At 41.1% G+C, this 23,829-nt stretch overlaps 3 protein-coding genes across 6 annotated transcripts in view; 2 read left to right on the top strand and 1 right to left on the bottom strand.

Annotated features, from left to right (window-relative positions):
* The window catches only part of cacna2d2a (calcium channel, voltage-dependent, alpha 2/delta subunit 2a), a 237,398-nt gene extending 232,622 nt beyond the window's left edge, over positions 1-4,776 (top strand). For all 4 annotated transcript variants that reach the window (XM_019857142.1, XM_019857122.1, XM_019857114.1 and 1 more), the window contains 9 exons: positions 373-420; positions 498-569; positions 646-798; positions 899-951; positions 1,468-1,523; positions 1,881-2,004; positions 2,127-2,236; positions 2,310-2,392; positions 4,052-4,776. In XM_019857142.1, coding sequence (XP_019712701.1) covers positions 373-420; positions 498-569; positions 646-798; positions 899-951; positions 1,468-1,523; positions 1,881-2,004; positions 2,127-2,236; positions 2,310-2,392; positions 4,052-4,174 — 822 coding nt within the window. In that variant the 3' untranslated portion in view covers positions 4,175-4,776. The remainder of the gene's footprint in view (positions 1-372; positions 421-497; positions 570-645; positions 799-898; positions 952-1,467; positions 1,524-1,880; positions 2,005-2,126; positions 2,237-2,309; positions 2,393-4,051) is intronic.
* On the bottom strand, positions 4,750-13,031 carry abhd14b (abhydrolase domain containing 14B). The gene is made up of 5 exons (XM_019857180.1): positions 12,931-13,031; positions 11,082-11,296; positions 9,884-10,125; positions 9,497-9,677; positions 4,750-4,836 (listed from the first exon to the last, which is right to left on the bottom strand). The coding sequence occupies exons 2-4, from the start codon at positions 11,293-11,295 to the stop codon at positions 9,498-9,500; spliced, it is 636 nt and encodes a 211-aa protein (XP_019712739.1). The 5' UTR covers position 11,296; positions 12,931-13,031; the 3' UTR covers positions 4,750-4,836; position 9,497.
* A 104-nt stretch (positions 13,032-13,135) lies between these two features.
* The window catches only part of mst1 (macrophage stimulating 1), a 12,877-nt gene continuing 2,183 nt past the window's right edge, over positions 13,136-23,829 (top strand). Inside the window, exons 1-14 of the mRNA XM_019857165.1 lie at positions 13,136-13,395; positions 14,816-14,960; positions 15,860-15,975; positions 16,046-16,160; positions 16,342-16,478; positions 17,450-17,570; positions 17,642-17,760; positions 20,175-20,349; positions 20,865-20,995; positions 21,332-21,434; positions 21,771-21,907; positions 21,992-22,024; positions 22,841-22,955; positions 23,140-23,217. Of these exons, the coding sequence (XP_019712724.1) occupies positions 13,293-13,395; positions 14,816-14,960; positions 15,860-15,975; positions 16,046-16,160; positions 16,342-16,478; positions 17,450-17,570; positions 17,642-17,760; positions 20,175-20,349; positions 20,865-20,995; positions 21,332-21,434; positions 21,771-21,907; positions 21,992-22,024; positions 22,841-22,955; positions 23,140-23,217 (1,628 nt within the window). The 5' untranslated portion in view covers positions 13,136-13,292. The remainder of the gene's footprint in view (positions 13,396-14,815; positions 14,961-15,859; positions 15,976-16,045; positions 16,161-16,341; positions 16,479-17,449; positions 17,571-17,641; positions 17,761-20,174; positions 20,350-20,864; positions 20,996-21,331; positions 21,435-21,770; positions 21,908-21,991; positions 22,025-22,840; positions 22,956-23,139; positions 23,218-23,829) is intronic.

Here is a 23,829-nt window from a genome sequence, read left to right as displayed (position 1 = left end):
GCAGGGTAAGGGACAGCAGGGGACAGCACTTGCCTATCTGACCACACCGTCCCTGGTGTGTCTGTTATCAAACAATGACTCAGGTGCGCAAAGAAATAATTGGTACAGTAATACCAGTAATTGTCCATGGGAAATAAGTTTGGGATATGGCAATTTATTGAAATTAACATATTTGAGGTAACACGGTAGATACAAACAAATGTGAGTGTGAATGTTTGTTTTTCTACATACTCTGCGCCTTGCGATTGATTGGCAACTAGTTATAGGTGTACCTCGTTGGGACAGACTCAAACAATAGCATAGTAACATAGTATTGAGTCTCCCTTTTGTGCCCTCATGTTATACTCATCTCTTTTCCTTTTTATTTGTCAGTGTGGACCAAACCGAGTCTGTGAGATGGACTGTGAAGCCAACAATGATGTGAGTGTCCATGTGTCACCTAAACGCACATGTCACGGCTTCTCCAGCTCACAGTCCACTATTGCATTTGCCTGCAGGACCTCCTATGTTACTTGGTAGACGACGGTGGCTTCCTTATCATGTCTAACCAGAAGGATGACTGGAACAAGGTGGCTTTTAGACCCGTCGCAGTTGGTTAGTCTGTTTCTTCAAGACCCTTTCCTGACTGCTTGCGTTCTCCCGCAGGTGGGCATGTTCTTCAGCGACGTGGACCCCTCCCTGATGTACGCGCTCTACAACAACTCCTTCTACTACCGCAAGCAGTCGTTCGACTACCAGTCGGTGTGCGAACGCATGCCCAACAGTGAGGCCGGAGCGGCACGGAGAGGAGTCTTTGTGGTACTAAAAACATACAATGTCCATACTCGTATCTCAAAGCACCGCTGTATATAGTGTACACATGTATTAATTTTTAATTCACTAATTGTCATGTCCGCAGCCCACGATTCCAGATTTCGTTAACCTGGCTTGGTGGACATCAGCAGCTGCATGGTGAGAAATTTACCTCATGATTATGGTATTCCTTTTATTAGGTACACCTGCAGTAATAGTAGAAAGTGCTGTTTTGTAGTTCTACACCACTGCAAATTACAGCCACAATAATGAACATATTATTCAAGAGGACACATACGGACATAGATTTTTTTTAATGCCTTATAAACAAATAGTTGGGTCTCTGGACTATCTGCTCACCTATCAAATGTAAAATGACACAACCTAGCAAAATTGGTGATCCTGTTGCTTAAGAACGGTCTGTAAGCAAGTACTTCTGAATGAAATTGACATAAAAGCACCCCACACTGTGGTTTTCTGCCCATGACGAGGTAGCGGGGCTGGGTGAATTGTAATAATGCCAGTCAAAAAGATTAGTGTACCAGGGAATGGTTTGAAATTGTGTTTTTGAATTGACGCTCATTAGCACGTGCGGTTGTACCTCATGCTTTGTCCTGTTTGCTGCAGAATACACAAATGGATCAAATATTTACATTACCCCCTTCTTGTCTTCAGGTCATTGTTCCAGCAATTCATGTATGGGCTGGCTTATCACAGCTGGTTTGTCACAGGTAGGTGCCAAAATGCCAACAGGAATTACTCTCAGCATTTGTTTTAAATGTACATCTTATTAGCAAATAGCAAAGGTCTTTGTTCATCTCACTACTCTCAAGTGTGCTGCATGCATGCTGTTTTTTAAAATATGAGAGAGGGGGACAGAATTCTGGCAAAAATGGTCTAAGCAGTGCCAGTAAATGAACATTATGTGGTGTGCTCAAGATGAACAACACAGCACAGTACACAAAAAATAATAACTCCAATCTTACCCAAAACTCTAACAATTTGTGAGTAGTGTATAGACTAGGTGTGTGTGTGCGTGCGTGTGCGTGTGTGTGCTAATGTGTGTGTGTTTCCAATGGCTACGCCAGACGAGGTGGATGCCGAGGGGCTGGACTCCAAGGATAGAAGCTGTGTCATGATCCAGACTCAGTACTACCTGAGCAACCTAAGCAGCTCCTTCAACATGCTGCAGGACTGTGGCAACTGTTCCAGGTACACACGCACGCACGCACGCACACACACACACACACACACGCACACACACACACACACACACACACACACACACAGTCAAGAACAACAACTTCATGAAGTGCAGTGTCTTTTCCATTCAGGCTGATCCACGCCAAGAGGATAAACAACACCAACCTGTTGTTCGTGGTGGCTGAGAAGATGCCCTGCAACACCTGCGAGATCGAAAAGCTGTCCCAGGAGGAGGAGGAGTGTATCCTTTGCGGCGATGATGTCATTGACATGTCAAGAATCTCCGTTCTTTTTCCGTAATCGTTTATTTGCAGTCATGGAGGAGAACCCGTGTGAGGAAATGACAGTGGCACGCTATAGAAAAGGACCCTCCACCTGTTTTGACAACAACAACGCGGTAAGCTTGTTCCAGTCGCCTAGAAATGCCATCTAACTTGTATAGCGTATCAATCATCAGCATGTTAGCATTAGAAATAGTACATGAATACGGAGCCTATGGGTTTCTACCTTTCTTTAGGTCAATGTTAAATATCGCAATGTCAATATTGCAAAATTCAACACTCTATTTGCTGTTAGCATTTTAGAAACTGATAATATCAGTACTGTAGTCTAGAGCAGCGGTCCCACCCTCGGGCCGGTACCGGTCCGTGGGTCATTTGGTACCGGGCCGCACAGAAAGAATAAATACCGTATTTGCCCGAATATAAGAGGTGTTTTTTGCATTGAAATAAGACTGAAAAACTGGAGGTCATCTTATATTCGGGGTCTTGACATTATACCCATTCACGACGCTAGATGGCGCCAGATACCATTGAAGCGAATGCTGAACTTGACTCCCCAGGCCAAAGCGAACCCCTGTCACGAAGAAGAAAAAATAAAAATAGCGGTAGCACGAAAAAGAAAAAGAAAAAATAGTGGTAAGAAAGAAAAGAGAAGACAATAATGGAAGAGATAACAGAAAATGGAGAAACGTAGCGACAATCTAGAGAAAAGTTATTCCAAGATCGGCCAGGTTAACCGGCAGCTGAGGAGAAGTTATGATGTAATTTTCATTTCAACAACCAGAAGCCATTCAGTTATAAATGTGATTGCACTTGAGCTTACATATTTAAATGTTCAGATATTAAGATTTGAATGAGGCAAAATAACATGCTTTTTCTCTCAAATATATTGTTAGAATGATCTGTTTCAGGTGTACTGTAATTATTTTCTGTATAAAAATTAATTTGGTGTTCAAAAAGTATTTTTTCAAACTTGAGTCTTGAAAAAGAGGGGGTCGTCTTATAATCAGGGCCGTCTTATATTCGGGCCAATATGGTAACTGACATTGCTTCCGTATTATTTATTTCGGAATCTGAAATATGTTTTATTTTGAAAAATTACCGGATTCTCTGTTACATCCGTCTACAGTATGTCACTCTTGACACAGGTCAAGGCGCGCTTCTCGGTCACGTGATCGGTTTCCGCTAAAATGAAACACAGGAACTAGCAAAATGAGTAAAAAACAAACATCTTTGGGAAGGGGATAAGGCCCAGCCAGGATACAGAAGGGGCCTGTGACTTTTAAGAAAAAGAAGGCTACATTTAATGGACAGTATTAAGTACCACTTAAAATACGGATTTATCTTAAGGGGAGATTCCCACACACCAAGCCCGCTCTGCATAATATGCCACGATGGTGAGTCGTATTTTTCATGCACTTGTGTATCTTATTTTGAAGGCACGTTTAAATGTTACCATAGCGACCAGAGAGCATTGAGGCCAGATAGGACATTCCTCGTGTCATATGCAGGTCAAATCATATTATTTTGTTGTATCTATCCAGCCTTAAAGGCTGGTCCCTGAAAATATTGTCTGACATTAAACCTGTACATCACGCAAAAAAGGTTGGGCACCGCTGGTCTAGAGCCATTCCAGATTTTCCACTTCTCAATTTCCCTTCATCTTAATGAATTCAAAGTCAATTGATGTTGACCGAGATGATGATTAGGAATAAGGAGCAAAATCCACGTGTTTCTACACATCATGTGTACTTCCAATGTGTGTCCTTCCTCAGGAGAACACGTCGGACTGCGGACGGGGCCACTCCTTACGTCCGTCCCGTGTGGCTTTGCTGCTCATTCAGCTGCTCGTGCTTTACCCTGTCGTCAGCCCTCACGCTCACTCACTACTACAATAATCGAATCTGTCATACACACACACGCGCACACGCACACACACACCCATGCGCGCACACACACTTTGGCTGTCCTGTGCTTCTCATATGTGCACCTGATGCCCCCAGGCCCCCACACCACCACCACCACCTTAAGTAGTCTTATAGGCAATGATGGAAGCCCTGAGTGCCGCTATTTAGCCAGCTTCACTTCTGTGTCCTCAGCCAAGGTTACTCACACAAGGAGAGACCCCCACGCCCACCAATACACCCAAAAAGAACTCTCAAGTAGAAGACATGTCACTCGTGTCAAGAGAATTCCAAACTTTTTATTTTCATTTTTGTTCACCCAAAAAAAAAAAAAAAAGGGACAAAGTTTAATTGTTTAACTTATGCACTACTATATCTACTTGCCAAAATGAGATAGACTTTCATGTGGTCTTATTTTTCTAGCCAAAAACACAGCAGAAATGGCTTAACGAGAGGGATTAAAAAAAAAAAAATGACATGCCTGTATTCGCTACACAAAGGCTCACGCTCTAATAACACAGCTGTGACATTTCAATTATTATTAGCAAGCGATGTGTGTAGTGTTATTTATTACCAAAAAAAAAAAAAAAAAAAAACAGAACCTCTCTGACCTCCATTTCGACCAACATCACCTCTGCCAGTCCTCATGAGGCTGTCTGTGAAGAACGAGAAGAGAAAACAGATCAGTGCTAAGAGGATGAAGTCAAAATGCGGCAAGAATAGTGTTGTGGTATCCCGAGAAAAAATGTAACCTATGACAAGGGGTTGGTCGTAATGTTACGAGCAAAAAAATAAAAACTTGGAATGTTACAGCAATTAAGTTAAAATATTAGGAGGGAAAAGTGTGTGACTTCATGAGAAAAAAGTTTGGATCGTACAAGAATTACATTGGAATGTTACGAGAACAAACCCAGAGTATTACAAGAATGACATCTTAATTTTTTAAAATTAAGAAGTTGAAGAGTAACTTGTATATGAAACATTTCACAAATTCACAAGAACGAAGTCAGTATATAACGGCAAAAAAAAAAAACATCACAAAAAAAGTAATTCTATGCAGGGGAACTGTTGTAGTATGGAACTAAGTTGTAATATTATGAAAATAGATCCTGAATATTGCAGGGGGAAAAAAAGGTTTCTTTACTGCTAGTCCGAATATTGCAAGAAAAAATTTGTTCTAATATTTCCGGAAGAAAGTCATCATGTTCAGATGAAAAAAAATCTGATGTATTAAGACGGAAAATTGCACACTGACATCATCATATCATGAGAGGAAAATGCCACAAAAGAATAGTCATAACGTAACGATTTCCAATTCTAGGAAGGGAAAAAAAGTATTATAGTGAGAATAAAATTGTATTGTACGAGAGTAAATGTGGAATGTGACAAGATCTGTTATAATTTTACAGTAATAAAGTCAGAATACGACAAGAATTAAATCAGTTTTAAAAGAGAAACATTTTAGTTCGACGGGAATTAAGTTGTAATATGAGAAAAATGTCCTAATTTTACAATAGTGAAAACGGAATAGGAAGAAGTTAAATTATGGGGAAAAAGATATAATACTGTGAGGATAGTCAGAATATTATAAGAATATGTCCAAATTTTATAGAGGAAAATAAAGTTGTGATAGTGTGAAAAAAAAATGATCACAAGAAGAAATAATCGCATTTTTTTTACATTCAAATTGTAATTTGAGAGAAGTGTTATTTCATGAGAACGCAGCTGCAATCTTACAAAACATTCTTTATGTACATTATGATTGCAATTTCCTAAGAATTTATGAGAATACATTTCAATCTTAGTAAAGTTAGACTTTTCCCAAAAATGTAAAAGAATAGATCCTCTTAAGGCAATACAAGAATCATTTTATGGGGATAAAATGTAATCCTTCAACAAAATAAAGTGGTACTGTCGCAAACATATACACCTTGGTTAGGAAAAACCAGAATTTGGTTCATGTTTGACATTCACCTTTAACAAATGCAACGTTTTTTCCTGTAAAAATCCTAATTTCCTCTCGTGATATCGGAATATTATTCTCGCAATTTTATGTCTTTTTTTTTTTTTTTTTTTTTTCACTTTTCGGTACTCCACCGAAGGCTTTGCTTTTTCTCGCTAAACTGCATTCCGTCACGAGCTCTTTCATCGGATGCGTCATTCACTGCCAGGGTGATCCAGGCCTTATCATGCTGTCCCCAAAATGGCCACCCAACGTCGCCGTCGCCGCGCGCAGTAAGTAGTCCGCGCCTGATCATGTGGTCGTTCTTTTTAGACTGTTAGGAGCCGCTTTGTTTCATAATAGTGCCTTGACGCACTTCGTAGTGGACGAGCATAGCAACTGTATCGTATCGTTGTTTATTTGAAACCGAGCGGCCATCTTGGAGAGGGCTCGGCTTTCGGTAGAGCAGCCGTCTGACTGCCATCACGACGACAAAGCCATGCGTTCGAGGTATGATCAGTAGGCTAGCAGTACACACACTTCAACTGGATTTAAGCTGCAGGTCCAAGTGCACAATTCCTCAGTCAATGCCCAAATCCGATTTTCTTGACTCTAAAACACCCATCCTGCCCTCCCCACCGAGGCCAACCCTCACATTAATCCATTGCCATAGGGAATTCGATTTTCTTATTTATCCCCCCCCCCCCCATCCGTAACCATAATGTTGTATAATTTGACCATATTTAATTGTCTATGCATTGGCTGAAGTTTGGATTGACAGTGGATGAGTGTTTTTTCTTTTTATGTGTTCATACAGTATTTGTGAACAAATTAAGAGACCACCCTACTTTCTTAAGTTTCCTGTTAAAATGGAAATACAACTAAAGGTACATTTGTTTGGAACAATTTACCTCATGAGAGTTGAATTCAAGAGCTGATCGAAAGGTTTTCTTGATAATAACCAAAATCACTTCTCAACTTCTTAAATAACTAACTATGGATGGTGTGGTACTGCAGAAAGGGTGCCATTGAAGCATTCTATTTTTTCTTTGGGTCAGTTAGTCATGTGATACACATTTAATGGTACCAGACATTAAAATGAACAAGAAATTCAAGAAAACATGGTGGTCGCTCCACAGTTATACATACTACTCACCAAAAGTTTGGATTTTGGGGTTTTCGCTTGAAATTTCAGGATGAATCAAAAATGCTCAACAACCCCTGCAGCTGAATTTAATTTGACCTTCCTAACTTCTTTAATGTCCAACTGACTGTTTAATGTTCCAGTAAACAGAACACCCAACATTTACAAAAAGGTGCTTCATCCATGAACCGACCAATACTCTTTGTCATTTGTTTCCGTATTGCGATACAGATACAACAAAACCTGGAAGAGTCACAGAGAGTTACGAGGACATCCTTGGAAATTAACACCAAAAAAAAAAAAAAGTCAATTTTGCTCATTAAAAAAAAAAACAGCAAATCTGAATTGTGCCACTTGCAGCATAAATCTAGCCTTATTATTGGGGTATATTTTTTTGTTTTGTTTTTTTCAGGCCACTTGACTCCTGTAGTTCTGCCTGAGTTACGTGTGTGTGTGTGTTTGCATTAATCGAGTGGAATGTCTTTTTGCGTGTGATGCGAGAGCTGATTGTTTTTTATGTTCTTGTTTGTGTGTTGCAATGAACACAACCCAGTGTTATGGACGTTTTAAAAAAAAACAAAAAGGGAGTCGTGCTTTTTGGATAAACAGAATGTGTTCGTCGGTCGGTGTTTTGACTTTTTAAAATGCAACAGAAAAATGACGCCTCTCTATTTGAATGCCTTAGTGTCACACACAACAGAGCTCTGATCCCCCTGGCCCCCGCACACCCCCACCGTATTTTAGATCATTATTGGGATATATTGGGATATTTTTTGTTGTTGTTTATCTGACACCTTTGGATGATTACTACTGCTGTTCCTAAGTGGCAAACGTAACAAGATGCATCATTACATAAGTAATACTAATGTGCATCCGCACACAGATCACATTTTTGGGGGGGAAGGGCCATTTCCGACACTTTTAAATTATTAATTAAACACGCCCCGTGTCAAACTAATCAGTTTTCAATATTGACTGAAACAGAAACGGAGTTAATAATGCATTGTGAAAAAAAATAACCCACAAAAACAACACACCTGAGAAACTAATGAAACAGGATGGCGGGATGGTGACAAATACACAAATGTCACCTCGCATTATGACATCATGTGATGTCATACATAATGTGATGCACGTCTTCTGTCGGCAGGTTTACCCAAAAATATACACTAACCTTTTTTTTCCTGACATGTTCAGAAAATTAAACACACCCCAGCTCAAATATTGATTGAAATGGTTAATAATTACCGGTACATTGAAATAATGTTCACACCTTTTTTAAAATTTCAATTCTGACACTTTTGGTTCAAACTGACTCAGATATATTATTGCTGTTTTTCCAAAAGGAACATAACTTGAGTGTTAAAATTCCTCATGTTTATGAGGATCATTTTTGTTTCTGCTACTTTCAGATTATTACACTCGAGAAGAGAACAGCTGTTAGTGGGCAACAAATGTAACAGAGGCGGGTATCAAAAAATATATATATTTAAAACGTGTCAACCGAAGTCTTAGTGTGTCATTTGCAATTTGACAGGTTTGTCAAAATTGAAAATCAAATCAATTTGTGACAAGGGCGGAGGGCAGCAGGTTAAAAGAAGCAAAAGGGGAGGCGGGCTGTGTCCGTGTGTGTTTGGGGGTGTGGGGGACAGTGTGTATGTGATTGTGTAGTGTGTAGTCTGGTGCTACGTGACCATGTTTGACAAAAGTGTGTGTTCAAAAGAAAATAACATTTAGAGAAAACAAGTCGGAATCAGTCAAAGTGAAGTCAGTATATATATATCAAAATATAATTATAGGAAAAGAGCACTGTTGATAAGTCTGAGGTCTGAAGTCCAAACAGATTTTGATTTTGTATTTCTTTCTCGTGAGTAAGCGTGTGTGTGTGTGTGTGTGTGTGTGTGTGTGTGTGTGTGTGTGTGTGTGTGTGTGTGTGTGTGCGCGCGCGTACGCGTGCCTGTGAGAGAGAATGACTTGAGCTCCTTCTTTGTTTTGTTTGTCGCTCCATTGTTTTTGTACAGATGAAGCTATGCGGAAAAAAGATGAGAGAAAAAAAAACAAACAAAAGAGGGGCAAACTTTGTAAAATAACGTGTCTGTGACTCCTTGTAAAATATTTTCAAATTGTTTATTACAGAGAATCAGTTAATAAATAATGTTCATATTTTTCACTTCACTTTATTTGCATCACGTTTTTATTTTATTTGTAATCCAAGAAACATGTACTGTACCTCAGATTTTAGCGAGGAAGTCCGTGAGTAGCCGGTGCCACGTGTCCGGGTTGTCTAGGTAACAGGCGTGCCCCGCCCCTTTCATCACCGCCACGCTGTGATTCGCCAGCTGACTCAGGTTGCTAAGCGACACCTTCCCCAGCTCAGTGTCCCCATCACCACAGACGATCAGTGACGGCACCTGTTGTGTTACAAAAAGCGCTCATTTTAATTTACTAACCTTGAAAATTCAGCTCTAGGTTATGTTTTGTGACGCTCACAAAAAAGTAACTCTCAAAATGATCATTTAACCTTGACACCATGCTCCGCCCACATGAAGTGGCATGAGCAAAAATGTTCCACGACTTGCATTGTGAAAGTCTAAATCATAAAAGCACGTTGCGTGACCTTGACATTACGGTACTGTTGTGCGCTGATCTTTTCGGTGCAGATGGGCGCTATGGGAATGTAGGCCCGCAGCAGGTGCTGGTGTTGCAGCAGGAAGGGGAGCGAATACATGCCGCTGAGTGATGGGCTGATCAGCACCACGGGGCTCAGCTCCAGTCGCTCGCATATGTCCGTCAGGAACGCAGCGGGGGCCAGCTCGCCCATGGCTGCTGGCGCCTCGGCTGAGCTGGAGCGGCCCAGTCCTGTGGACAAGCGTGTTTCACTTAAACTATGAGCAATCATCACCAAAATCTATGTGCACATCTCTACTGATGCTCACCTCAACCTTAAAATTATTAAACACGAGCGATCGCCCCAATATATTTTTATTGCCGATTCCCCTTCACAGAAAACCGTGATCAATCTTCACCAAAAATGATGTTAACATCTCAACGTATGCATACATCAACTGCCGTACATATTAGAATGGTCAGCCCAATATTTTATTTGGGATAATATGGACCTTAAGCCTTTTTCTCCATAGGCGCTCACTCGGCTATAGAAGCTTAATGTTGACCAAAAAATCCAAACAATTGGTGTTATCATTCTAATATTTACAGAGGTTGAAGCGGGCATGAGTCCAGATATCCACATACATTTTGGTGATACTTCAGTTTTCTGATGCTAAGCTTTTCCAGATCCCACCCGCCAAAGCAAATCATGTGTCAACTTCCATGTTCATTTTGAAAAATCGGTACCAAAATGTTTAATGTGCTAAATAATTTTCGCTCTTGCATGAGTTCTTTTTACCTTTTTTTGGTAACTTGAACAAACTATTCTTGATTTCAGAAGTAATAATCCATTAATTTGTTGTGTATATGTAATAATACAATGACGATTAAACATTTATTTGGTTTCACAATCATATCGGCCCTCTGAGAGAAGCCTGGAACAAAAAAAGAGTATGAGACCCCAGATGTAGTGGAAAAGGCTAAACGTCTATAAAATCCATATTATTGGGATGATGGTTCTGATATTTTCAGAGGTTGAAGTGGGCATAAGTAGAGATGTCTACATGAATTTGGGTGACGACTGATCTTAGTTTCCTGACATTAAGGTTTTTTTTTACACCAACACTAAACGTAGACTGGCCCAGCTCGTGATTCTAATGTCGGCAAGCCCTAAGGATGGATAAACGACCGGTTCCTGTTCCACTCACCTGGAAGGTCGATGGCAACTGCTCGGCAGCCGGCATCGGCCAGCGCGTGAAGAGTACCGATGTTAAGCCAGTTTTCCGAGGAGAAGCGGCGACCGTGAAGAAGCAAAATTCTCATCTTGACGTCTCCCGAGGAAGGTCGACTCTGTCTGTAGAAGAGTGGCGACGTGCAGCCTGGCACCTCTACGTTGCCCTCGCTCAACTCCACCTGCGACATCCTGAACACACATACACACAACATGGTCAGTACTGAGGTTTGACAGATGAGGATTTTTTTTTTTTTTTTTTTAGGCCGATGCTGATCTAATATTTGTGAGGATAAAATTCCAATAACAGATTGATCGCCGGTCCATCTAGGAAAGAAAGATATGAATTGCACGCAGGACATTTGAATGTTTTACAAAACGTTATCATTTAGTATTTAAATTGACAACAGAGAAAAATCGGCTGATTCTCCACCCCGCCCCCCCCCCCCCTTTTTTGACGATGTATTTGAATGTCATTGCCTGTCTTAAGGAGTTATGTGTTTAAATAAATCTGTTAAATACATTTTTGCACATTTTAAACAAGCAAATATCGGCCAAATGAAATCAACCGGCCATGTGATTGGCTGGGCTCGAGCTAGTACCCGAGAACCCACAAGAGGAATTGTGGTGGAAAGTGATACGTCGTTTAAGTGCAGTGGTACCCAGGAGCGTAGTGGCCATCGGGAATTCACACATGGCCGGTCCTTTACAGGCCAAAATGGTCATGTATTAGAACCCCCCTGACCCTCCTCACCCAATTATCGCTGCACGTCGGCCACAGTCCGCACCACGCCGTTGATGAATACTTTTTGGTGCAAGTCGGCCGCGTCTACCCATTCGCCCCTCCCTCCATTGCCGACTCGCTTTCGGTCTGTGCCAGCCTCTCTCCAACTAAATTCCCAGGCTGAATTTTTGTCACAATTTACCTCCTGTGTGCTACATATACTTATGACGAAACGACCTTCACTCCAAGCAGCATATGGTGAATAATTCAAAAAGAGGTAATGTCATGCTGGGTTTTTTTTTCCGTTTCCAGTTGAAACGTTAGCATAAAACAAAGAATTAAATTATGTTTAAAGATCAAATTTGGATAATTGCCTGTTGTGTATTTGACCAAACCACTTGGGTGTTAGCTTCAACACAAACGCGTAGCAACAAGTGAAGGGACACAATTTAGTTATACTCAGAGGTAAGTATTTATCTGCTGCAAGAAATACAACTAATACTCACAAGTAAGTATTTATCTGCTGCAAGAAATACAACTAATAATAGAGCAGTTTACTGAGTCAGTTATGAAACTCTTGGCAATACTTACAGTATTTATTAGGCATGGATGGTATTAGTCTGCTCCCTAGTGGCCAAGGCATGCACACGAGAAGGAGAACAATTTCAATGAGCCTTTAAAAAGCATGAAAAAAATGATGCACAAACTGTTGCATTTTCCCGACCCGGTCAGTTGTTTTTCAGACACTCCACAAAGCAGTGACAGCTCCAACGAAAGCTGATTGACAGCGGAAACTGTCAGCCATATAAGAGTTTTTCCTCTTCACTAAAAAATAAAAAAACTATAAACAAATAAGAAGGCAGATGAACGTCATAGTATTTCCCATTGCATCAGCAACATGTCGTTTGCACAAGTAGATCAAAAACCAAGATGCCACCCTGCCCTGAAGCACTCACACAAAATGTTCAGTTAATGCCTCATTTACTGCCCCCCCAAAAGCGTGTCAGCTTCTACCGTTTTCACAACCACTAGAAGTGTAAAGTGCTGTTTTTTTTTAACAAAACCCTCGACATGTAGACGTTAGTTAGTAAGTAGTAATTACCTGATGATGTTCACGACATACTTCAATAGTTACTGAAGTTTCCGCTTCCTTTACCGGGCTAAAAAGAAACGAGAGCGACCGAAAATAAAGGTCTCTTCAAATGCGTGTATTGCCCTCTAGCGTCCACTGAGAGAATCGCAGCACGTGTGAGCAAAAAGCCACTCTTGATTAATGATTTGTGAAACTTATTGATCCCCTGTGATTTTGTTTGTACGAAGGCCTCTTTGTTTGAATAAGGGCTCAGTGTCCAGCATTTCATGTTCTGGAATCTTCTCCCTCGAAAGAGTCGTCTATTCTGCTCCGTTTTACGTCTTCCTCGTGATGGCGCGGCTCGCGTTTTAAGCAAATGAAATAGCATCTGAATGAGACGTCTTGACGTGCTACAACCGCTCTCGAATCTTTGCCTTACAGCGATGCTGCCACTGCTGATGTTGTGTTTTTTTCTGTCATCAGGCCAGGTCACTGGTGAGTTTTTCTACTTTTTTATCAACTAAAAGCTTTGGTGTGTTTACATTCATATTGGGAAGATAAATATGTCGTCAACATAAATATTTCAAATCAATAATTATTTCACTCGTGGAAACTGCTTAAAAATATAAACAGTAGTCATCTAAATAGTCTGGCGTCCAAAGGTCGCGGGGTGCGTTTGTGTGTCTGTGTGAGTGTGTGTGCGAGCGAGCGCGCGTGTGCAAGGGTACTACGCACTGCTTCGTACTCCACTTCAAGTGCACACACGCAATGCATCGTGTAATATAATCATGTAGACGTTAGTAAGTAGTAACTAAAAAACAACAACAATAAAATATGAATAATGCACTGTTCTTAACAAATGGATTATATCACCTTCCATAAAGAGAGCGTCAGCTATGTGAAGTGCTTTAATGTGGATTCTTTGACCATTTTGAACTATCATGAGCGATTTTTAAAACTGATTTCGCCTATTTAGTTTGTATTTCATTGTCAAATAATTTAAATCAATAATTCTATATTATTGCTTTGTAAGTATTATATTCATGTCCATCCATCCAGCCCTCCATCCATCCATTATCTGAACCGCTTATCCTCACATGGGTCGGGATCCTGCTGAAGCATATCCCAGCTGTGTTCAAGCAGTAGGCGGGATACAAAAACAAACGGCTGAATGTCATGCTGTGTTGCAAGCCAAACCAAAAAAATAATCGTGTGTTAGTTTAGATCATCATTTAAAAGAAATTAATCACGCATAACTCCAACCACGGGCTGCCCGGTGGGCCGGTGGGCCAGTGGTTAGTGCGTCGACCTCACAGTGCAGAGGTTCAATTCCAGCTCCGGCCTCCCTGTGTGGAGTTTGCATGTTCTCCTTGGGCCTGCGTGGGTTTTCTCCGGATACTCCAGTTTCCTCCCACATTCCAAAAACAGGCCATGCACGGCAGTCTGATTGAACACTGTAAATTGTCCCTAGATATGAGTGTGAGTGCGGATGGTTGTTGGTCTCTGTGTGCCCTGCGATTGGCTGGCAACAAGTGCAGGGTGTCCCCCACCTACTGCCCGAAGACAGCTGGGATAGGCTCCAGCACCCCCTGCGACCCTTGTGAGGTTAAACGGATAAGAAAATGAATGAATGAATGAATAACTCCAACCACTGCAACAGATTTTCCTGTTCAGGAAATGCAAGTCAATTTGAAATAATACTGTGCTTTACTAGTCGTGGGTTGTGTTTTTCCAAAACAGTACATAATTAATGAATAACAATAATAAAGATATTTTAGCATCAATCATAATTTGGGTTGAAGAACTTCGACAATTCCCGCATATTAACTGTGACAGAAATGATTTGGGTCAAAATCAATCCTGCTGCGTAAAGCTGACAATGTTCTGCTCTGTTGTCTGATGCATTTCAATTTAGGTTATCGCAGTCCCCTGAATGACTTCCAGCGCTCGGAGGGCCGAGAGCTGGTCCCCACTTCTTGGAACTCTGCCCACGTTGTCATGTTGTTGGTCCTAAATGTGGAGGAGTGCGCCGCTCACTGCTCGCTCTCATTGGACTGCAGGTACACTGTACTGTATATGATGTCCATAAAAAATATGCTGTGAGGTGGCGATGAACTCGATTCAAATTGTGTGTGTGTGTTTGTGTGTGTGTGTGTGTGTGTGTGTGTGTGTGTGTGTTTCAAGTTTTTTTGTCGTGTTGCCAATGTGTTTTGGGTCATTGTCATGTTACATGATGAAGCTTCTCTGATTAATTTGGATGTGTTGACAGCTTTGTAGACTTCAGAATTCATTCTGCTACTACCATCATGAGTTACATTGTCAATAAAGACTTGTGAGCCAGTTCCGGAAGCAGCTAGCCAAGCCCAAGCCTTGACATTACCTCCACCATGCTTTACAGTTGATCTTGTAACACTTTGGACCTGAAGCAGATCCTTTTTTTCTCCATATTTGGGTTGCTCAATCGCTTTGTTAGTGCTTAATCTTGGTCTCATCAGTCCATAAAATGTTGTTCCAAAACTGTCATGGCTCATCTCTGGATTTCCAAAATCCAATATGGCCTTCTGATTTTTATTTTATTTTTTTCTGATAAGTGGTTTGCACCTTGTGGTATGGCCTGTATACTTCTTCTCCCATAAGTCTTCCTCAAACAGTGGATTGTGATCCCTTCACCCCTTCCTTGTGAACGTTTGCAGTGATGTCACTGAGTGTTGAGTGTTTATTCACAGCTCTCTCAGTCTCAATGTTTCTGTCATCGACTACTGTTGACACCCTTGGTTGATACCTTGTCTGTTGCTCAGTACATCACTATGCTCAATGTTTGTGCAATATCTCTGATCGATATGTATACACACACACACACACACACACACACACACACACACACACACACACACACACACACACACACACACACACACAATGAATGAATGGAAGCCTTTAGTGTCAATGTGTCCACCAGAGCGTTCAACTATGAGACGCGGCCGACGGCCACATGCAAACACCTGCGCTGGGTGGGTGATGGCAGCAACGCGGAGGTGAAGCGTAACGTCAACTGCGACCTTTACGAGAAGAAAGGTAAGAAAGAGACGTGCGACGTTGCCTAAACCCACGTGGTCCCGACAGTTCTTGTGTATTTGATACGCAGTCTACGTTCGCAAGTGCATCGTGGGTAAAGGCGAGGACTACCGGGGGAAGGTGTTTACTACCCGAAGCGGGCTCACCTGCCAGCAGTGGTGGTCCAAGTTCCCTCACGATCACAGGTGAGTATAAAATTCAGTTGAGTTGAGATTGATGGATTTGACAAATATTTGCCTAAGACCACTTTCACACGGTACATTTAAAGGTAGCCCATGGGTGTCAGTGAAAACACTCTCCTACAAAATGACAAAACGCGGAGTTTGCCCACCGTTGTTCTCAGAGGTGGAATTGTGATGTGTTCAGGTGGACTCCTTCGCCCAGCAACGGCTTGGAGCTGAACTACTGCAGGAATCCAGATGGGGATCGCATCGGGCCGTGGTGCTACACCACTGACCCCGAGCGGCGGTACGAGAGTTGCAGCATCCCTCAGTGCAAAGACGGTAAGATAATGTATAGACTGTAATATGTTTTGTTGTAGGAGCACGTGCATAGCACCAGACTCATTTTTGTTCCTGGGAGCAAAGGCACCGAACCTAATTTAAGTAATATTCACATTCTTTTCTATTATAAAAATAAACATTGGCACCAAAGGTATGGTTTATTTGATAAAGTAAAATGTCATTTTGTTTTTGTTTTACGACCATGGTGGCACCCTTCACGGCCAGAGCCCACTACAACTTCCATCATCAATGCCCCCCACCCCTCCCCCGCCCCAGCGAGGAAACACTACTGCATAAGATATATGAAAACAGAAACGCTATTATAGATATATAAAATAAATACAACAACAGACTAAAACAGTATCCATCCATTTTCTTATCTGCTTATCGTCACAAGGGTCATGAGTGTGCTGGAGCCCATCCCAGCTGTCCTCGAGCAGTAGGCGGGGGACACCCTGAACTGGTTGCCAGCCAATCGCAGGGCACACAGAGACGAACAACCATTCGCGCTCACACACACAGCCTGCCATGCATGTTTTTGGAATGTGGGAGGAAACCGGAGTACCCAGAGAAAACCCACGCAGGCACGGGGAGAACATGCAAACTCCACACAGGAAGGCCGGAGCCAGAATCAAAACCTGCACCTCTGCAATGTGAGGCAGACGTGCGAACCAGTCCATCACCGTTCCGCCCTGCTAAAGCAGTGAATGAGCTAGAATGTCCATCCTTCCATTTTCAACACCGCTTATCCTGAACAGGGTCCTGGCGTGGGGGGTGGGGGGTGCTGGAGCCTATCCTAGCTGACTTCAAGCAGAAGGCGGACTACACCCGTGTGTGTGTGTGTGTGTGTGTGTGTGTGTGTGTGTGTGTGTGTGTGTGCGCGTGTGCGTGTGCGCGTGTGCGCGTGTTGTGCGCGTGTGCGCGTGCGCGTGTGCGTGTGTGTGTGTGCGTGTGTGTGTGTGTGCGTGCAGAGGTGTGCATCACATGTAACGGCGAGGACTACCGAGGGCAGGTGGACCACACGGCGAGCGGCAGGGAGTGCCAACGTTGGGACCAACAGTACCCTCATCAGCACATCTACCAGCCCGAAAAGTACCCGTCCCTCAGTTGACATTGACGGCAAGCGATTACTCGCGTATAGACGTGGCGTGTCCTCCCTTCAGGTACCCCGACAAGAGTTTGGACGACAACTACTGCCGTAACCCTGACGCCTCGCCCGTGCCGTGGTGCTACACCACTGACCCCGACGTGGAGAGAGAGAGCTGCGAGATCAGCAAGTGCAGTAAGATCGCTCGGATATGTAACAAAATGTTTGGCCCGGCCCTTACCAATGCGGTGCTCAAGATGAATAGTTTGGGATTTCTTTTTTTTTTAAATTTATTTCAAAACGGCTTCATTTTATTTATTATTAGTTTTAGTCTTAGTTTTTTTTAATTTATATATTGAGTATTTGAAGATGGCAAAATAAAAAAGATAATAAGGTCACAATAAGTATTATGTAAAAAAGTAAGCAATTCCCAAATTATTGTTCAACCTTTCTTCTGTATGGCCAAACGCTAATATCAAAATAAATAGAATGATGGTGTAGTGGTACACTCGTCGGACTTGGATGCGGGCAGCGTGGGGTCGATTCCCACTCTGTGATGGTGTGGATGTGGGTGTGTCTGTCTCTACATGTCCCCAGTGACTGACTGTGAATATTTTTTCAATTTTCATTTGTTATTTTGTTAGTTTCGGTTAACTAAAATAACCTTGTCGCCCCCTTCATCAACGATTTACGTACACTTCCAAAAAAAATTAAAAATATTCTTTAGTTAGCCTTAACATACAAGTTTAATTCATGACGTGACCATGGTTGTAACTCAAAATAAGAGTTGAAAAGCCACCAATTCGTTTGAGTCCCTTTTGTGTTTTGTTTTGTTTTGTTTTTATAAGAAAAAATAGCACACTTCAATACTGCACCCTTATTAAAATATTGAATCATAACACAATTAAATATAAGTTAAAGCATTAATATAGTTTGTGCATCATGATTTGTGCCCGCTTTACACCCCTGCAAGGAGTATAAAACTACAGTCATACTGACGCAAAGAAAGGAGAATGCACTTCCTTTTCTTTGACTAGTACTACTACTCCTGTAAGTGACTCAGGAAGTCATTTTCCATTGAGAATCAGGAATATATGCCTGTGAATGTATTTATACCATCTGTACAAATGTGTTGTAATAGTTGTAGTTTCTACAGCTTTAACATCAAACAGTATGTCGGTATAATAATTATTTACAGATTATTGGAGAGTCTTCGCAACGTGGACTTTTCCCCAAATTTGCAACAGAAGTTGTGCAACAAGGTGCAACTTTGGAATTACCACTGTTTACCATTCTGGTTGGGTAGTGGGAGGTTGGTGCAATTGCGCCCTCTTGTGATGTAGTAAAGAGTCCGCGGCACAAACTCCCGTTTTGATTTTGACATTCAGGAAGAACAGCACGCAAAAGCTCCATTTTAGTTTTTATTCACCTATAGATAGATAGATAGATAGATAGATAGATAGATAGATAGATAGATAGATAGATGATAATAGTAGTAATAAGGATTATTGTTGTTTTTATATAAGGTAAAATATTTTTTAAATATGTAATTTATTGTATTTATTATTCTTAGTACTATCAATATTTCCATTGTTTTTAATGTTTTATCTGTTTTAACATGGTTCCTTGTCATCTAATTTTTGAGAAAGTACATCTCATTTTTCATTCATTCATATTTTTAAAGTTAACTGATATTTTTTAAATGTATTTTTGCATTTATCAATACGTTATTTTAGGAATAGTAACAGTAGTTATTACTGTACTGTACTAGTACTGAAGCCTGTTTATTTATTATTACTATTAAAACTAACTTTTTAAAATGTAGTCATTCGTGTATATATACTTAATTTGTCATTCATTATTGTTTAAAATCAGAATATTATAAAATATCAAATACGCTTTTATTTACATTCAATGTTAAATAAATTTGAATGACATATGTTTAATTTATTATTATTATTATCGTTATTATCATTCAATTCAACTAATATTTCTATTTCATTTTTTTCCAACCCTATGCAGCAAAAAAATGCAAACACTATTTCGTTTGAAAAACTGTTTGTGTGTGTGTGTGTGTGTGTGTGTGTGTGTGTGTGTGTGTGTGTGTGTGTGTGTGCGCGTGTGTGAGTGACTAGAAAGATTATATAGTGCAGAAATCAGGAGGTTGCAAGCGAGCATGCATAAAGACAGCAAAAGCATGTGTTGTTTTTTCATTCAAGGAGGCAGCACTTTATCACTCCATCCATCCATCCACCCATCCATCCATCCATCCATCCATTTTCTGACCCGCTTAATCCTCACAAGGGCCGCGGGGGGTGCTGGAGCCTATCCCAGCCGTCTTTGGGCAGTAGGCGGGGGACACCCTGAACCGGTTGCCAGCCAAAAGCAGGACTGCATCACTCGGCTGTCAAATTACACTTGTGCTCCAGACACATCTCCGAATACTGCACTCACAGCCCCATAATCCATATTACTCGGTTGTATAATTTTACATTTGATGGGTGCGCAGAAGACTCCGAAGACCCAATTGTTTGCATGCAAGCCATTAAAAAGTCAGTTGTCCATTATATTCCCAATTAAGCTTCCTCCACCCTGTGATTTCTCCTCAGCCGAGGTGCGTGTGGAGAAGCGTCAGCGGTCCAGCTTCACCACTCACTGCTTCCGCGCCCGCGGAGAGGACTACCGGGGCAGAGTCAATGAGACCACGTCAGGCATCCCCTGCCAGCGCTGGGACGCGCAGTATCCTCACGAGCATCCCTTCTACCCCAACACATATGAATGCAAGTGAGTGTCAACTTTCACAGCGTGATGGAGGAAGGGCAGAAATGGTGAGAAGAAAAACAAGTTCAAATACCTCAGATATACTTCGGTAGATTCTTCAAGTATATCTGTTTGACTTGAATATTTATTTATTTATTTATTTTTGATAGCTTTTTAATTTTTATGGACATTGGCCACTATACTGCATACATACAGAAGAAGACGGTCACAACTGCAAGCTAGCATTGGTTTGACTTTTATGCCATCAAAATGTGTTTTCTACAGCTTTCCAAACTTTCGGAAATAACTCACAAAATTTAAATTTTGCCGATGGTAACATCGGGAAAAATATATAAAATACTATCCATCTCTGGCTTCATTTGTGCCTCAAATTTTCTATGCACGAAACCACAGCTCCTAAGGAAAAAAAAACAATCAGAGGCAGAATACTTAGAAGGGCTAACAAGGTAACAGGTTAGCGCGAAGCAACATACTTGAAATGAAGGAATGTTTTTAAAAGGTGACTCGCTGCCACCTAGGGGCTTGGAGGAGAACTACTGCCGCAACCCGGACGGCTCTGAAGCCCCCTGGTGTTTCACGTCCGTGCCGGAGATGAGGACGGCGCTGTGCCTGCAGATCAAGCGCTGCGCGGATGACATTGACGCAGAGGGTACAGCACACAGTAGAGTAGGATACAATGGAAGAGCATTAGAAGTAGCAAAATAAGATAAAACCCCACGATAACAATAGTGCTATCATATGCATTGTGACCATTAACTTGTCGTCAGCGGGATGTTTGTAAAATTTGCAGTTCTGGGTAAAGAAATCTAATACTTGATCAAAATCGAATTATGGCATCTGTATTAATTATAAAGTAGATGTGGAAACAGTTTTACCCCCAAGAAATGTTGAAATACACACTATACCGCTATATGTGCGTTCTTGTATCTTTGGGTGCATCCTTCCATATGTTTTCAAAATAATTTCACTGATTTAATCCTTTCAGATTGCTATCATGAAAACGGGAGAAACTACCGAGGCATGGTGCGCAAAACTCGCAAGGGCATCACCTGCCAAAAGTGGAATGTGAATACGCCTCACCTGACCAAGTATGAATATTGAAGTTGCAAGGCGTGTCAGCAAAGCATTCAGATGCATATAGGCTAATTCCTTTTCATTTTTGCTATTAACTTGGAAAACTAGATATCAAAACCTCAAAAGAGTATCCATGTAGTCTTTCCAGGTAACAGTCAAAATGTCAAACTGAGTGCCTGACATTGAGTGCCATTTGTTTGAATGATGCAACAGGACTGGGCACCAAAATCTGTCAATCATTTAAAGGAATTGGCCTCACCGTTTCCACTAATTTTGGTGGGGGAGAGGGGGTTATTGTCATAATGGTGACTCATTCGATATCACCTATTGATTAGCATTTGACTTTCCAGAATCAACTCCAGGACGCATCCCGAGGCCAACTTGACGGAGAATTACTGTCGTAACCCAGATGGGGACCAACACGGTCCCTGGTGTTACACCATCGACCCCAAAACCGAGTTTGACTACTGTGCCATCAAGCAATGCGGTACTAAACTGTATTTTTTTGTTCTTGTTTATACATCTCAAAAAACGACAGAGCTTCTGCAATACATTTTTATCTTCTCAACAGCTGGAGAGAAAGTATCCCTCACGGAGCCAGTGGGTATGTTAGAAAATTCATACCTTTATTATAAGGTGGTGCCTTGAGATATCAGCTGCCATTCAGCAAATTGTTTTACTTTGACTTGCACACGCAAATGAGAAATGTACGTGCCGTATGGTGACAGTGTACGCAACTCACCTCACTCACCAACACTTTTGTAAATATGGAACAATTCTTCAAAAAAGAGGCCCCAAGCTGTTTAAGGCCACTGCCAGTTGACGTCTACTGTCAAAGTAAGCTTAAAACTAGGAGAATTTCACTTTGTGTATTTAAAACACACGTCACCCAACACATGCCTTTAGTCCGCTAGCTGAGTGCTAATGCTAGCACATAATGGAAAACACAATATATAGGTACTGTAAATCAATCAGCTATTTTCTATACGTCTTGTATACAGTCATATTTCAAAAATCTGAATGTGTGTGTATATATAGTCATATTTTAAGTGATATATGATATATATTCAGTATATACAGTATTCTCTTTTTACTGACTACATATTTTACCCTTTTAGCAACATATATTTGAACACAAAAGGTGAAGCAACAAAAAAAGAAAATATAACAGGACTTCGAGTCATTTAGCCTATCCAAGGAGCTGAGACTAGCCGAGCCTCATTGAACAATAAATACGTCTGCCTGTCTTATACTACCCTGAGGTGGCCACGGCAGCTACATCAGAAGCACACTGGCCTTTTAGTTGATGCAAAATGTGATCCCCCGTGCAAAAATCTGCATCTTTAAAAAGTACAATATTACACATTAATAATTTTCACATGAAAAAAAAAATGTTACAAATGTGTCTATCTCCACACAGAAAAAGTTGAGTTCAGCGAGTGTGGGAAAAGAGAGGACCGCTTCCAGAGTACAATGTTACGCATCATAAACGGCATACCTGGGAACTCACCGTGGACGGTTAGCCTCAGAGACAGGTGCGTGCAGGTGTGCGTGTGTGTGTGTGTGTGTGTGTGTGTGTGTGTGTGTGTGTGTGTGTCTGTGTGTCTGTGTGTCTGTGTGTGTCTGTGCATGCACGCATGTGTGTGAAAAAGAGCTTCCTTTATAACAAGAAAACACATTCAACCATGCCACATTTGAACACTCATTCTTACCCGGCAGGAAAGGAAACCATTTTTGCGGAGGTGCCCTGGTAGATGCGAGATGGGTGATCAGCACCAAGCAGTGTTTCTCCTCCTGGTAATGCTTTGCTTTAGTCACCTAACCATGTCACATCTACTGATCAAATGTGTTACAAAAGCACCCAATGTAAGCTTTATTCCAGAGCTACAACAAATAGACAGCAAGCAATTTATGTAGACATTGTACATGAATGTTGAAGAGCTAATGCTGATCTGAAAAAATGTCTGAAGTAAAAAGAAATCCATGACTGAAAATATAATAATTCTGCATTAATTTCAGATTTTTCTGGCAAAATAATTATTCAAAACAATTTTGGATTGTTCAAATTATTTTAATCAGTTGAGAGATGTTGAATTTGAGGTGATATTTCTCCATTCGTTTGAATGACTTTTTCAGATGGATTTTTGGGAAGAGTTGAAATTTGTGGAATGTGAAAAATAATTGCACAGATGTTCTGAATGATCCTACAATGCTTGCATCAGTTAAGAAATGTAGAAGTTGCAAAATATCAAACTGCTCATAAGCATCCACACAATTCTCAAAATAATGTTCAATGTGTCCGTATGCTGTGTCAATCTGCTAAAATTTTATCATTGTATACACACACACACACACACACACACACACACATATATATATGTGTGTGTGTGTGTATATATATATATATAT

Source organism: Hippocampus comes, unplaced genomic scaffold, assembly GCF_001891065.2.
Source record: "Hippocampus comes isolate QL1 unplaced genomic scaffold, H_comes_QL1_v1.1 scaffold17, whole genome shotgun sequence".
Lineage (NCBI taxonomy): Eukaryota > Metazoa > Chordata > Actinopteri > Syngnathiformes > Syngnathidae > Hippocampus > Hippocampus comes.
Note: the sequence above shows the minus strand (reverse complement) of the source record. Positions and strands in the feature narration are given on the sequence as shown.